This window comes from Halichoeres trimaculatus, unplaced genomic scaffold (assembly GCF_033239565.1).
Source record: "Halichoeres trimaculatus isolate MK-OKI-2021-1 unplaced genomic scaffold, fHalTri1.1 fHalTri1_scaffold_23, whole genome shotgun sequence".
NCBI lineage: Eukaryota > Metazoa > Chordata > Actinopteri > Labriformes > Labridae > Halichoeres > Halichoeres trimaculatus.
In genome coordinates this window covers 15,845,980-15,858,428 of record NW_027437201.1, presented here as the reverse complement: position 1 = coordinate 15,858,428, position 12,449 = coordinate 15,845,980, and the positions used below count along the sequence as shown (strand labels likewise).

The following is a 12,449-nucleotide window of genomic DNA, read 5'->3' as shown; positions in this document are numbered from 1 at the left end:
TTGCCATTTTAATAGAGGCTATAAACCATTGAAAGAGACGTTTACATGAAATGCAAACAAACATTATTTGCAATTTGGACGTTGTTTGGTGAAGGCATTACTGCCCTGAGACTCCGATACAACAGGTGGCGCTCTTGATTAACGACGCCATCTAACAGCAACAACGAATAAGTGGAAGTGACGTCATTACTGGAACTCTTGACAGTAACCAACATGGATGCAACTGCTGAAATCAACCAGGAAAACGGGTTTACCGGCGAAATTGGTGCCTCCAAAATACAGGAGCGTCTACAAAAGCGGCACCAAGAGAGAATAGAGGATGCGGAGCGGAAGAAGGAGGCGAAGGCGAGTCAGGCTGTCGAAGAGGAAAAGGGAGACTACTTCTTCAGCACTTTCAACAGAGAGCGGGAGTCCATAGAGGAGCTACTGTCCAGCTGCTCTGGAGCTGACCGGGTTGTGCTTACTCAGAGGCTGGAGGAGGCGACGGTCAAAACAAATCAGCTGCAGAAGTTTCTCAGTGATAGCACTTTGTTCCTGAAGCCTTACGACCTTAGGCAAGCCCAAGCTGCTCTACAGAAACTACAAAACTCTCTTGCGGAGACTAGAGAGGAGGGTCTGCCTAAGAAGAAGTTTGCCTTTCGAGCTCGTACTAAAGCAAAAGATAAAGCCTCAGCACCAGCGTCAGACACGCCTCCACCTGATGTTGGTACACCTGCAGGATCTGGTAGCTCAGAAGTGGATGGATCCACAGCCTCTGAGAAGTGCGGCTTCTCCAATATGAACAATGTTTGTCTCACAAAAAAAGCTGAGGAGATCCTCAAACAAGACGTGCTGTTGACTCATCTGACTAACTGCAAGATACGTTTGTTTGGGTCTCCTAGCACGCTGCACCTGAAGCATATTGACAGCTGCGAGATCTTATGTGGACCAGTGTCCAGCTCAGTTTTCATCGACCAGTGTAAAAACAGTACTCTAGCCTTCCCCTGTCAGCAGCTGAGGACCCACAACACCACTGACACACAGGTGTATGTTCATGTCACAAGCCGGGCCATCATAGAGGACTGTCGTGGAGTGAGCTTTGCACCATTCTCCTGGTCTTATCCAACGCTGGAGGAGGACTTTGCTGTGTCAGGACTTGACCAGAACCTTAACAACTGGAGCGAGGTGGATGACTTCAACTGGCTTGCTGCAGGAACACCTTCACCAAATTGGACTGTTATACCAGAAGCAGACAGGAAAACCAATTGGGACCCCTAGAAATAGACATTAAATCCAAATAAAAATATTTCAGCTGAGGCATGCACAAAGATAATCTTGTTATTATTCAAAATTAATGTGTTTCACTGAATTTTAGTCTTTCATCATTCCGATTTCAAAAACTTTGTGAAACGGTTTTGAGCAAAACTGCTAAATTGGAATAATCCACATGTCCTGTTTTACCAAATTATAGAGGTTGTGGTACAGAAGAGGATTCTAACTTAAGCCAAAATCAGCACTTACTGAGCAGTTTATTCTTACATCTGATGATATTCCTTGTGTGGTATTTAAAAATAGTACATATCTCTTGCGGTTTACAACATGCAATTTGATGGTAAAATGTTTATGTTTTTATTATTCAATTGCATAAATTCAAAGCAAATTTTACCCAATAAACTGAGCTTGACTGTAACTTGAACCCAGTGTTTTTGTGTGAAATGTCTGTATCAACCTGTGAATTACAAGTGCATCTAAAAAACTGATAATATGGTGAGATATTTTAAACATTTTTACCTTAAAACATGTTTAAAATCACACAGCTTAAAACAATTTATTTTGAGAATAGAGGAATATTTTCCAGCTTGTTTGTTTTGAGTTATTGACATAACTTTTGAGTCTAAAAAATGTCAGAGAAATATTCAGTGTCACAGTTCTTTAGAATACCGGTACATCTTTTTAGGCTGCACATTGTTCTAATAGCCAAACTTAAAAAAAATGTCAAAAACTCAAAGAAAGGGACACAACTTTGGCTGTTATTGGCAGAAAAGTCACTGAGATGAAGTTACTAAACAAACCCTAAACTTGAGAGATGTAATCACAAGGTACTAGTCACTGGATGTTCCAGCCTCTTCAAACTCCTGCTTATTAATTTTGAGATATTTTATCATTTTATCAGCAGTTGTGGGAAAGATGAGACTTAAATATTACTGGAAAAAAAATGACCTTCATAATTTGTGAAAGGCTTGTGAAAAGGGCAAAACATTTGTGAAAGGGGCAAAAAATGGTGTTAAAAACTAAACACATCCTCAGAGAGGATCCTTAAAGGTACCCCTACATCTTGGCTTGGTTAACTCCATGAATCTTGACCGTTTACGCTCCCAGGGCAGCATTTGTAAGCAGTCTAAATTTATTTACTTAAAAGCTTTAATAAATTTCATTGAAGTATTCAAACTATTTATTATCTATTTTTATATTTATCGTTGCAACAATGAGAAGACATGAAACAACAGAAATTGAGACCACACAAAGACAGACTGAAACATGACTGAAGGAAAAATGTAAAAATACTAAAATATGGTTGCAAGCAGAAACCGAAGACCTGCACTCTGGCATTAGCAACCTTGGACAATGATATAACAATGATAATACACGAGGAGTAGCTCAGAGGCAGAGGTCACTTTTCCGTATTGCTCCTTGATTTTTTCTCTGAATTCTTATTAAATAATTACACCAGAAAAGCATTTAAAGATGAACAGGAATAGATCACACATGTTCGATTTGACACATAAATGCATGCTACATGGGCAATATCCAATCTGCGGTAATGTTAGATTAAGTGTCTTTGTAGCTCTCAGATCTAACATAAGCTGTCAGAACAAAAACCATTTAAGGATTTACATGGCTTTAGTCTGCAGGAGTAGCTGCCTGATGTTTGTACCTGGAACAGAGTAGGTTTTAATTTGTGTAGTTAGCACATGACAACGAGATAATGAGAGCGTCTGGAGAGCTGCACTGTTGGATGAAAGTGTAAAGCAAAGCTTTGCAGACCCACCCCATACATTATCACTTTTTAAGTTGTGTCCTTTTTTGTGCATTCAAACATGACTTTTTCAGGGGCAGTACAGGGAGTTGTAAAGTGAGCCTGAAAGCTCATTTGTTTCTGTGAATGGGTAACCAGGGCTTGATTAGCCCTACTGGTAGGACATCCTGTTTGTGCTGAACTTGTGGACCCCTACCTGTGAATGGGAATGCTCCATTATTAGCTCCACTTTCTTGCTCTTTGACAGCCTTCAGCTGATGCTCCCACTGCCCCCGGTTCGTTTGATCAAGGAAACCATGACCACGTGAATGCTCAAACCAATTACAGCCCCTGGTAGAAGCTTACGATCAGGCTCATCTTGTGGAGAGGGATTTCTGTAAATTGGATCAGGCTTCTTACAGGGGCTTACCATGACGTACTGCAACTTTGAGTTTAATCAAGAGGATCCTCGGCAATCCTCCACCTCTCAAGGAGAACGAAGCATCGCAATTAGCCTCACCTGTGTGTTAAAGACAGAAAATCAGTCAAATCCAGGTAAAAAGAAGCTTTGTGAAGTTTTTGTCACAATGGGAGAGGAGATATCTTTGGAGAAATAACATTCCAGCACTATTCCCAGGTCCTCCTGGGCTCTTCTTCACCGCCCTTTTGCTGTGGGATGGATTACAGGTTGAACTGATTTCTGTCCTGTACTGGTGGACCAGCTGAAACAGACCCTGACAGAAAACAGACAGGGAACTGCAGGTTGGCCCGTTGGAGAAAACTGAATAAAAGGGACTTTCTGGAAATCTTGGAGGTCTTGCTGTTTTTGAATTTATTTGATTCTTCCTCACAGGTAGGAACACTCCACAGGTTGAACCATGGCTTTGATGCTGGTAAAGTTCGATCTGAAGAAGCGGGTAAAGCTCGCTCAGACTGTCTGGTTTATGTACTGGTTTGCTGTAATGGCTGGTGTGCTCGTCTTCAGCATGGGCCTTTTCTTTAAGATCGAGCTGCGGAAACGATCAGAACTCATGGACAACAACGAGAGTCACTTCTTACCTAACCTGCTTATATTCATGGGTCTCGTAGCCTGCGGCATCAACGCCTTTGGAGGGAAAATCTGTTACGACTCATTAGACCCTGCCAAGTTTGCCAAGTGGAAACCCATGTTGAAGAACTTCTTGGTATTTTGCGTGGGGTTCAATGCTCTGCTATTTGTGACGGCCCTGCTGTGTCTCGTGATGAGGATCCCTTTGCAGTTCACCCTGGCTGAAGGGCTGAGGAACGGGATGAAGTTCTACAAGGATACTGACACACCAGGTCGCTGCTACATGAAGAGGACTCTGGACCAGATGCAGATGGAGTTTCGTTGCTGTGGGAATGACAACTACAGAGATTGGTTTGAGATTCAGTGGGTTAGCAACCGCTACCTGGACTTCAGTTCAAAGGAAGTCAAAGAGTAAGTGAAAACACCTCAAACTACAACCCCCATGATCCCTTTCCAAAGTTATGGATCTTAGATCTTCCCAGTGATTTTTGGACTGGATGCTTTGGCTCAAAGGGATTGTCATTGAACCTGAAAGAATCAAGGTGGGAGCATAAGTGGATTTGAGGTGAAGGTAGGTCAAGGCAGGTGTATTATTCACTTTCGTTCACTGAAGATTAGCATCACAGAAATGGTGGCATTTGGGGCTGCCAAGGTGAAAGAGGTTACTAGGCAGTTTTATGGATAAGGTGAGGAGGAGGGGCCTGAGGGATTAGAAACAGAAAAAGGTATGAGGTCAAAAAGGCACGAGTCAGATTAGAAGAACATCGCTCTAGTCTGGCAAAATGTGACATCCATACCTACTAACACCAACCAAATATACTGAGACTTTATCTTTAATGGAGCAACAAGTGTCTGCTTTCTCTGCAAGGAATGTAATGAAGTAGTTTGGGTGCTGACACTCAATTAGTGTTTAATCTGAGGGATTACACTGTCCATGTTCCTTAAGTGTCTGTCTTTTCCAATCAGCTGGGTATCTGGAAACACTCCAGGGTCAGCATGGAGAAGTAAAAGTTTGGGGTTTCATGTTTGAATTCAACGTGAAAAGTTTGGCTTGTTCGATTACAGTGATACCAGAATGCATCATGGGATTGGAGAGCTAATCCTTTAATTTAAAAAAGACTTCTGGTCCAAGCCAGGGGATGGTTGTGAAGGCTGTCAGTCAATTAGGTCATTGGAGTCTAATCTAAAAAGCAACTGCTTCAACGTGTTGCTTTTGGGATTAGACTTGAAAATGTTCCAAAGAATTCCTTGAAGGTTTTTTTTTTTTCTTATCCAGACTTTCTTAATGATCTTCAAATATCAGTATAATCAGTGTCATGATTATCAATCTCTTAAAAGTAAACTGTACAGTTTTAATATTTGCTGTTTCTTCTATCCTGGTCTACAGACCCAAATTCCTTGTTTGCACTTTCGTTATTCTTGTTTGGATGTAGAAATCACTTGTCCATATCTGACCTTCTTTGGTGTCATTGATCCAATTATGAGGTCTTTCCATTGGCCCACAACTATCAATCACAGCTGATTACTGACAAATTGTCATGCACACTTTGATATTGTTAAAAAGAACCATTTGCTCACTTTATCAGCCAAGAACAAGATGATCTGGCTCCATCTGCAAAAGTAAAGTCTTAATAATGTTCTACATGTGCAATAAGCAGGTCTTTGAAGAGAGACAATACTCAATATTCTGCAAATAAAAAAAGGACCAACTGTTGTTGTTTTGGGAGAAAGCATGCCTAACTTTGCTACTTTTAGCCTTCACACTCCACAAATATAGGCCTTCAAGTTCTTGACCTTTAATCCCACCTTCACCTCATCATAACATGACTTTGACATGTCACTGTGCCTCATCCTCTTAGCCGCATCGGGAGTAACGTGGATGGACAGTACCTGATGGATGGAGTCCCATTCAGCTGCTGTAACCCCAGCTCCCCAAGGCCCTGCATCCAGTTTCAGATGACCAACAACACGGCCCACTACAGCTACGACCACTACACAGAGGAGCTCAACGTTTGGAACCGTGGCTGCCGAGAGGCTCTGTTGTCCTACTACGGAGGCATGATGAACACCATTGGAGCACTGGTGCTGCTGGTTACTTTGCTGGAGGTCAGGAAACACAAAATGAAATGTCAAACAAAGGTGTAGCATGGAAACAACAGTCAATTTCACATAAGGGTTGAATACTTCATTCCACTTTTTCCATTTCCATCCAATCAAGCAAGAGCTTTGAAACATGGGCTAGACTGCTGAGCTAGCTGAGCTAGCTTACAACAGACTTTTGTAGTAACATCACTTCATAGCTAACGTTAACTGTTTATGTTTTAACTAACAGTCTGATGGTAAATTCCACAATGAGGCAGCCATCTTGGATGTTTACAAAACTGACTCAGTGAATCCTCCCCATAAAGCATAATTTTATTTATTTATGATGAGCCAAACCTGAAAATAGTCAGATGGATATGTCCCTTAACTAAGAGACGCATGGATCAAATCAACAACACTTAACTCAGTTTATGTTAAAAAAAATAAATCTGCTATTCAAGTTAAGATTCAGCAGAGAAAGCAACCAGCAACATTGGTTATCTTTGTTAATGACTTCCCCATCAATTGTAGAGTAGAAGTTATCAAACAAGTTAACCAAGAAACTAGTTTTTAACTGTAAATCTATTTTAATGGTACTTTATTGAATTAAAATAATTAAAACTCTTAAAGGTAATCATCAATGTTATAAAATCATAGCTCATAAATGTGCAAACACTTGTAGCTCAGACATTAGCTGTCAAGGACATTATCAGCGCAGGTATCAGTTTGAGTTTCCCCATGTCACGTTGACTCAGGGAACCAAGACTGATGTTCAAATTTTAATGTGACCACTACATAACTTCCCAATTAAGCTGCTGAATGTGGACCCAGCTTTTGACTGTCAAACTCTGTACAAACATCATTTCACACGGTTCAGACCTTTACACCCATGGAAAGTTGAGTAAGGATATGTATGTCCTGGTAGCATAGTGAGACAGTCCTGTGTATAAACATGCAGGACAAATCTGACCCACTTGGCACTTCTTTTCTCACACTCCACCTCTACCATCATCTGTGTGCAATTAATCCTTACCAAACAAGTCAACCCGCCTCCTGCCACACTGCCAGGTATCCCTACGCCACCTTTACCTGCAGCTTACCTGGAGAATCTCACCTACTACTTTGTGCCTAAATGTTAATCCTGGAGCAGCCAAATGGCATCCCGCCCTGACCTTAACTCAAATCTGTTGTTGTCAATCAGGTCCAAGAATCTGTTATCCATTACAGACGGATAAATCCGTAGAACTCTGTGACCTGGGTTTGTTTGTCACCTCAGGCAGACAGTAGAGTTTTCTTTGGATAAACTCCTCGATCATGAAATCCAGCAGGTGGACCTGTTCCTTAAAGTCCTGGACTCCTGAGAGCTTTTGAGGCACACAGTTGCAGGAAGACTTAAGAGAAGTTATGCAAGCTCCTGTGACACGGACAGGGACGAAGGGGTTAAGCTTAGGCAGTTGGTGAGGACAGACCCACTTCCTGGATCTGGAACTCCCAACTGGGTTTTGGATCACTGCTAACAATCTTAAATTACCTCCACATACCTAGAGAGGAGATCATATGGCTTAATCTTATTTTGATGATTGTGGGAGATAATTTTTCTTTATTTTTTTTCACACCTCACCAGGTGTTACCTATTTTAACTCACACATCAGGCAAAAAAAATGGCCACCATGTTTTCACATTTGCATGATCCATGAACAGACAAACTATATACTGTAGTAACACTCCAACAATTTATGAAATTTGTTTTGTTTAGTTTTAAATGAACCATCTCATTTTGAGTTAATTAAATGACTGATCAATGTGATAGCATCTCATAATCAATTAATTAATTAATTGAAAGTATGGAGAAACTTTATATACACTTTACTGTAGGAAGTTATCTAAAAAGATGTAATTTGTCCAACAAATTTGTCTAAAGATTAAAGCTCCAGTGAGAAACTTTTAGTATGTGTCAGTTTTGGTGCCAACAAAACTATTTTGACTGTTTTTATCTTGTTTATACATCATCAGTGTTTCTTTACAAAAAAATCTCAGTATTAGGGGCTGGTTTGACCTCATTGCTCACTCCTGTGGTCCACATAGCAGATAGTTCCTCCCGAACGCTCTCTAACATGGTTTCCTGCTCTTTCTGCTGTCCAATCCAATTTAAATTAAAGTTCAACACCCCATAATGATATTTAAAAAACTCATCATTTTCTATGTTGGTAGTCGAATATATCACAATTCAAAAATCATTGCTGTAGTTCAAGAAAAGTCACCATCAGCAGGGAGCTAATCATCATTAGCTCGACTTAGATATTAAAAACCACCATAAAGAAAAAGTCATATTTCTTGTGAATGGGTTTGTTTGCTTTTTTTTGGGCCATAAAGAGACATCACTATTAATTCCAATCTCTTTTAAAACCAAAAAATAATTCCCACAGGAGCTTTAAATCCGATTGAATCAGTATAGCTTTCTATGCAGACTCTTGTTGGCACTATCAGTCTCCAGTTTAAATGATGATGAGACTTTATGAAGGACTTGTGAAAAGCTATGTTCCTATAAGACAGGGAATTTTTGTTCCCAGCCATTTTTCAGCAGCTTGATTTCTTTCTGTTGTTTTCTGTGGTATAGTAGCAAAGAGGCCTGACTCATATCTTGCCCTGCTCCTTAGAGGTTGTTTCTGTGATTCCAGTTTTATCTGACGTCTGTCACTGTCTGTTTCAGATCGGAGTGACCATCGGCCTGCAGTACGTGGACTCCTCCCTGTCCACCCTGGCAAACCCCGATGACCCGGAGAGTGAGAGCGAAGGCTGGATCCTGGAAAAGACCGTGAAGGAGACGTTCACTGACATCATGGCCAAAATGAAGGCCATGGGCAAAGGCAGCAAGGTGGAGGAGGGAGGTGAGGCAGCGGTTGCTACAGTGAGCTGAGCTAACCCTCCATCCTGTGGAAAAAAAAAAAAAACTGACATCACTCCCACGTGAAGAGGAGCTGAAGGGGACATGTGAGAATGCTACATTTTTCTACCAATGTTTATTATGTAGACACCACACACATATTCTGCTATCAAGCCCTTTTTAAATGGACTCCTTCTTGCAAACAGACTCCTTGCATTGATAATTATAAACTGTGTATTCAAACATAGAGAGAGATTATAGGATGAGTTGTTTTCTTTTGGGTTTCCCAACCAATCAAATCCATCTCACACCTTTAAAGAGATTGTTTCCATTTATTTGGGTCTGGGTATCTCCTGATACCAAAAAAGACAAGTTGAATGTGTTTTTTGTTGATAAAAGTTATGAATGCCAGAGGTGCATATGAGAGACAGCCCAGGAAATATTGTGTTTTATTTTTGGTGATCCATCTGTAGTGTTTTGGCTCGTAGCTGGTTCTGTAGAAAGTCAAAACAAGAACAGATCCTCCCTCCTGAGTTCAGATTTTTTTCCATTCTCCTGTCCAACTACGCCCACAGCGATGGCTGGAAAAGCTCCTGAGATGGAGTAAAAATATGAATTTAATAAGTCATTCCGATGTTTTTTTTTTCTGAATGAGTGGTAGAAAAGTCATGCATTTTAAACTGGATGTGAAAGAAGGAGGGCAGACTCCAAACCTGTGATGACGACAGAAATCGGCAGCTAAATCTCAGCTCCTGGTCCCTGTATTAACATGCCAGATCATAATGAAAGTTTCCCTTTTGCATCAGTCTCTGTATACTGACACATGCATGTATGTATATTCTAACACACGGGTTGCTGTCTTTGTACATAGTGTAGAAATGACAAAAAATATTTTTTAAATAATGTAATTAAGCTAAATCTTTTATTTAATCATGTAAAGTTTGTTTTCCATATTTTTTCGGCTTCTGTGTAGAACAAAAGAGAGATTTTCCTTATTGTAAAAAAACAAATAAAGGATTTTAGAAGATGTGGTCCGACAGTGAAATGAAGACGTGGTGTTAAATCGACCTTGAGATCAAGAAGTGAAGGCATGCTGTGAGTGCCACAGGGTTCCTGATTAAGTCAATAGGATAAGGGCTATTACAGTATTACTGCTTTCACATGGACATGGGATGACTCTTCACATGTTCACATGTGTGTGTGTGCGAAGCAGTCTGTGCGTGTGTGTTGCAGTAAGCAAGTCTGGGGGAAAGTTGCTCTGTAGTTGCATGTTTCATGCTAATTTCATGCACAACCTGATTTTTGTCTTAAACGAGCTCTTCAATGACCTCTGACTGCAGAGGAAGCAAGAAACAAATCCATTGATCCCTTCAGCTCATGCATCAGTAAATAGCAACTAGGACAGTTCTGTTTATCTCCTATCTTTTAACACAGTCCTCTATGAAACGGCTGAGATCCATGAATTTATGAGCTGTGATGATGTTTCCCAGTTAATACAGATGAGGGTGGGGTGAGGGGGTGTGGGGTGCTGTGAAGAGTCAGCATGAAAAGTAAAGAGGCCAACTCCGTGTGGTATTTTTGTTGGACCAAAGCACATAACCTGCGCTGAGCAGATAAGAGGCCTAAGCAGCTTTAGATTAGCATGAGCCCCTCAAACCAGGTGAGCAGGCGATGTCCTGCTGCAGCTCTCACGTCACAGGTGCAGAGAGACAGAGACAGAGAGTGATAGAGACAGAGAAGACAAACAAGAGAAAGTAAATATCAGGGTGAAAATGTCCCAATACAAAAAACACTTTGCTCTCTTCTTACATGAGAACATTTACAAAAATATAAGATTAAATTTATTTTAAAAGTGGTGGAAGTTTTGCTCACGTGAAGCCATTCTGTTGCTAATACTTTAATGTGTTTCTATGATTTAATTTAATGTGTAATTCCCCTATGGGATCAATAAGGTATTTCTGATTCTGATATCTGTTTAGTGCTTTTAGGCATTTTCAGTATATCCACAAATCCCAGTAAATGTATAGAATGGCATCACATTTTGAGAGTGCACATTTTTAGTAGGATTGCATTTATGAAGAAAAAGAATCAAGACTTGGTTTACAAAATAAGCATTTTTTTTTTGTCAAATTAGGAAACTTACATCATTAATGCACAAGAGTAATTTGTATTTTTTTTAATTTTTTTCTTCCAAATGGTCTTTATTTATATTGAAGGGAAATACTAATTTAAAAAAAACTCTAAATATTCTGAAATGCCCTGTTTCTTTTGCACAGAAAAAAAACCCCAGATAACTCTTTAAAGACTGGAAAAAGCTGCATGTGTACACTCTGTATTCTGCTGCTCTCTGTTGGTGACGACAGGTAAACAAATCACACTCACTGAGTCCGAATGTAGTCCATTAAACTCTTTGAAGTGAACTTCAGAGTTTTCAGGGTTCACTAATACACCTGCCTGTTTTTCCACAAGATTAAAAACCAGATTTCTCCTGATACAGAAACTGATTTGACTTCATTTGGATTCTCTGTCACTATAAAATCTGCTTTGGGTCTCTCATTTGCAGCTGCGCAGTATGTCCACAGGAGGGCGTCTTTCCATCATACAACACTGAAGTGTCATGCTTGTTTAAGGGGATCACACCTACTTTACTCACACAGATAGGGGAAGAGAATTTCGATTTCAGCAGCACAATCTGTTTCTCAAACTTTGAGAATAAAAACTTTTAGGAGTAAAGGGGGAAAAATATTTTGACAGTTATGATCCCTGATACATTTGTTCAAAATCTTTCGAACATTTGGTGAGTATAGTGTCAAAAATAAGAGTTCAAATAAGTCTCCTGCACCAATAAATGTTTGAAAACAGAATGAAAATAAGATTTAATGAATCATCAATCAGTTAATGTATTTATCACCACAACAAGGTGATGAATGATTAAGATTTTAAAACAACGAAGTAGTTAAAAAACTTTTGCTCAGTAAAATTCTTCACTGATTCAGAAGAAACGCCCTTTTGCTTATTGACTGATCTGTTCCATGGCTTCAAATTGATTTACACCACATAGGAGACTGAATCCCCTTTACATCAAGAGCGAGGCTAATTAATTGATGTGATGCATTAATAATGCACGATGGAGCTGCAGGGATTGATTTATGCATCATTTATGAATCATTTAAAGCAGTAATAAACATGCGAGGTGTGATGTCTTTACGTTGACATCATGATTGACACCTGCTCTGATGTTCACTGAGGTTTGACCGTGGCGTTTGATTTAGAGGTCGGGGGGGACATTATGCTATCACATCTCATTTCACCGTGGGCTGAATGAATATGGCAGACAGAAAGAAAAGCAGAGACAGAAAGAGGGAGAGAGGGAGAGAGAGGCCCGTGACTGGTAGATGTGTGGCCTGCTCAGAGGGGCATTGTTGGAGCAATGAGAGGAC

General features: G+C 40.2%; 2 protein-coding genes across 2 annotated transcripts; both read left to right on the top strand.

The window, feature by feature from the left end:
- Window positions 1-128: 128 nt before the first annotated feature.
- Window positions 129-1,670, top strand: tbcc (tubulin folding cofactor C). Its single transcript, XM_074663368.1, has one exon. The coding sequence runs from the start codon at window positions 214-216 to the stop codon at window positions 1,255-1,257; it is 1,044 nt and encodes a 347-aa protein (XP_074519469.1). The 5' UTR covers window positions 129-213; the 3' UTR covers window positions 1,258-1,670.
- Window positions 1,671-3,873: 2,203 nt separating this feature from the next.
- On the top strand, window positions 3,874-9,855 carry prph2a (peripherin 2a (retinal degeneration, slow)). Its single transcript, XM_074662734.1, has 4 exons — window positions 3,874-4,454; window positions 5,903-6,149; window positions 8,836-9,013; window positions 9,585-9,855. The coding sequence occupies exons 1-4, from the start codon at window positions 3,874-3,876 to the stop codon at window positions 9,614-9,616; spliced, it is 1,038 nt and encodes a 345-aa protein (XP_074518835.1). The 3' UTR covers window positions 9,617-9,855.
- The last annotated feature ends 2,594 nt before the right edge of the window (window positions 9,856-12,449 follow it).

Bases quoted from the DNA above. Each gene is read 5' to 3' on its own strand.
- tbcc (XM_074663368.1), top strand. From the start codon at position 214: ATGGATGCAACTGCTGAAATCAACCAGGAAAACGGGTTTACCGGCGAA.
- prph2a (XM_074662734.1), top strand. From the start codon at position 3,874: ATGGCTTTGATGCTGGTAAAGTTCGATCTGAAGAAGCGGGTAAAGCTC. The intron at 4,455-5,902 runs GTAAGTGAAAAC...TCATCCTCTTAG, and splicing joins AGTTCAAAGGAAGTCAAAGA to CCGCATCGGGAGTAACGTGG. The intron at 6,150-8,835 runs GTCAGGAAACAC...TGTCTGTTTCAG, and splicing joins TGCTGGTTACTTTGCTGGAG to ATCGGAGTGACCATCGGCCT.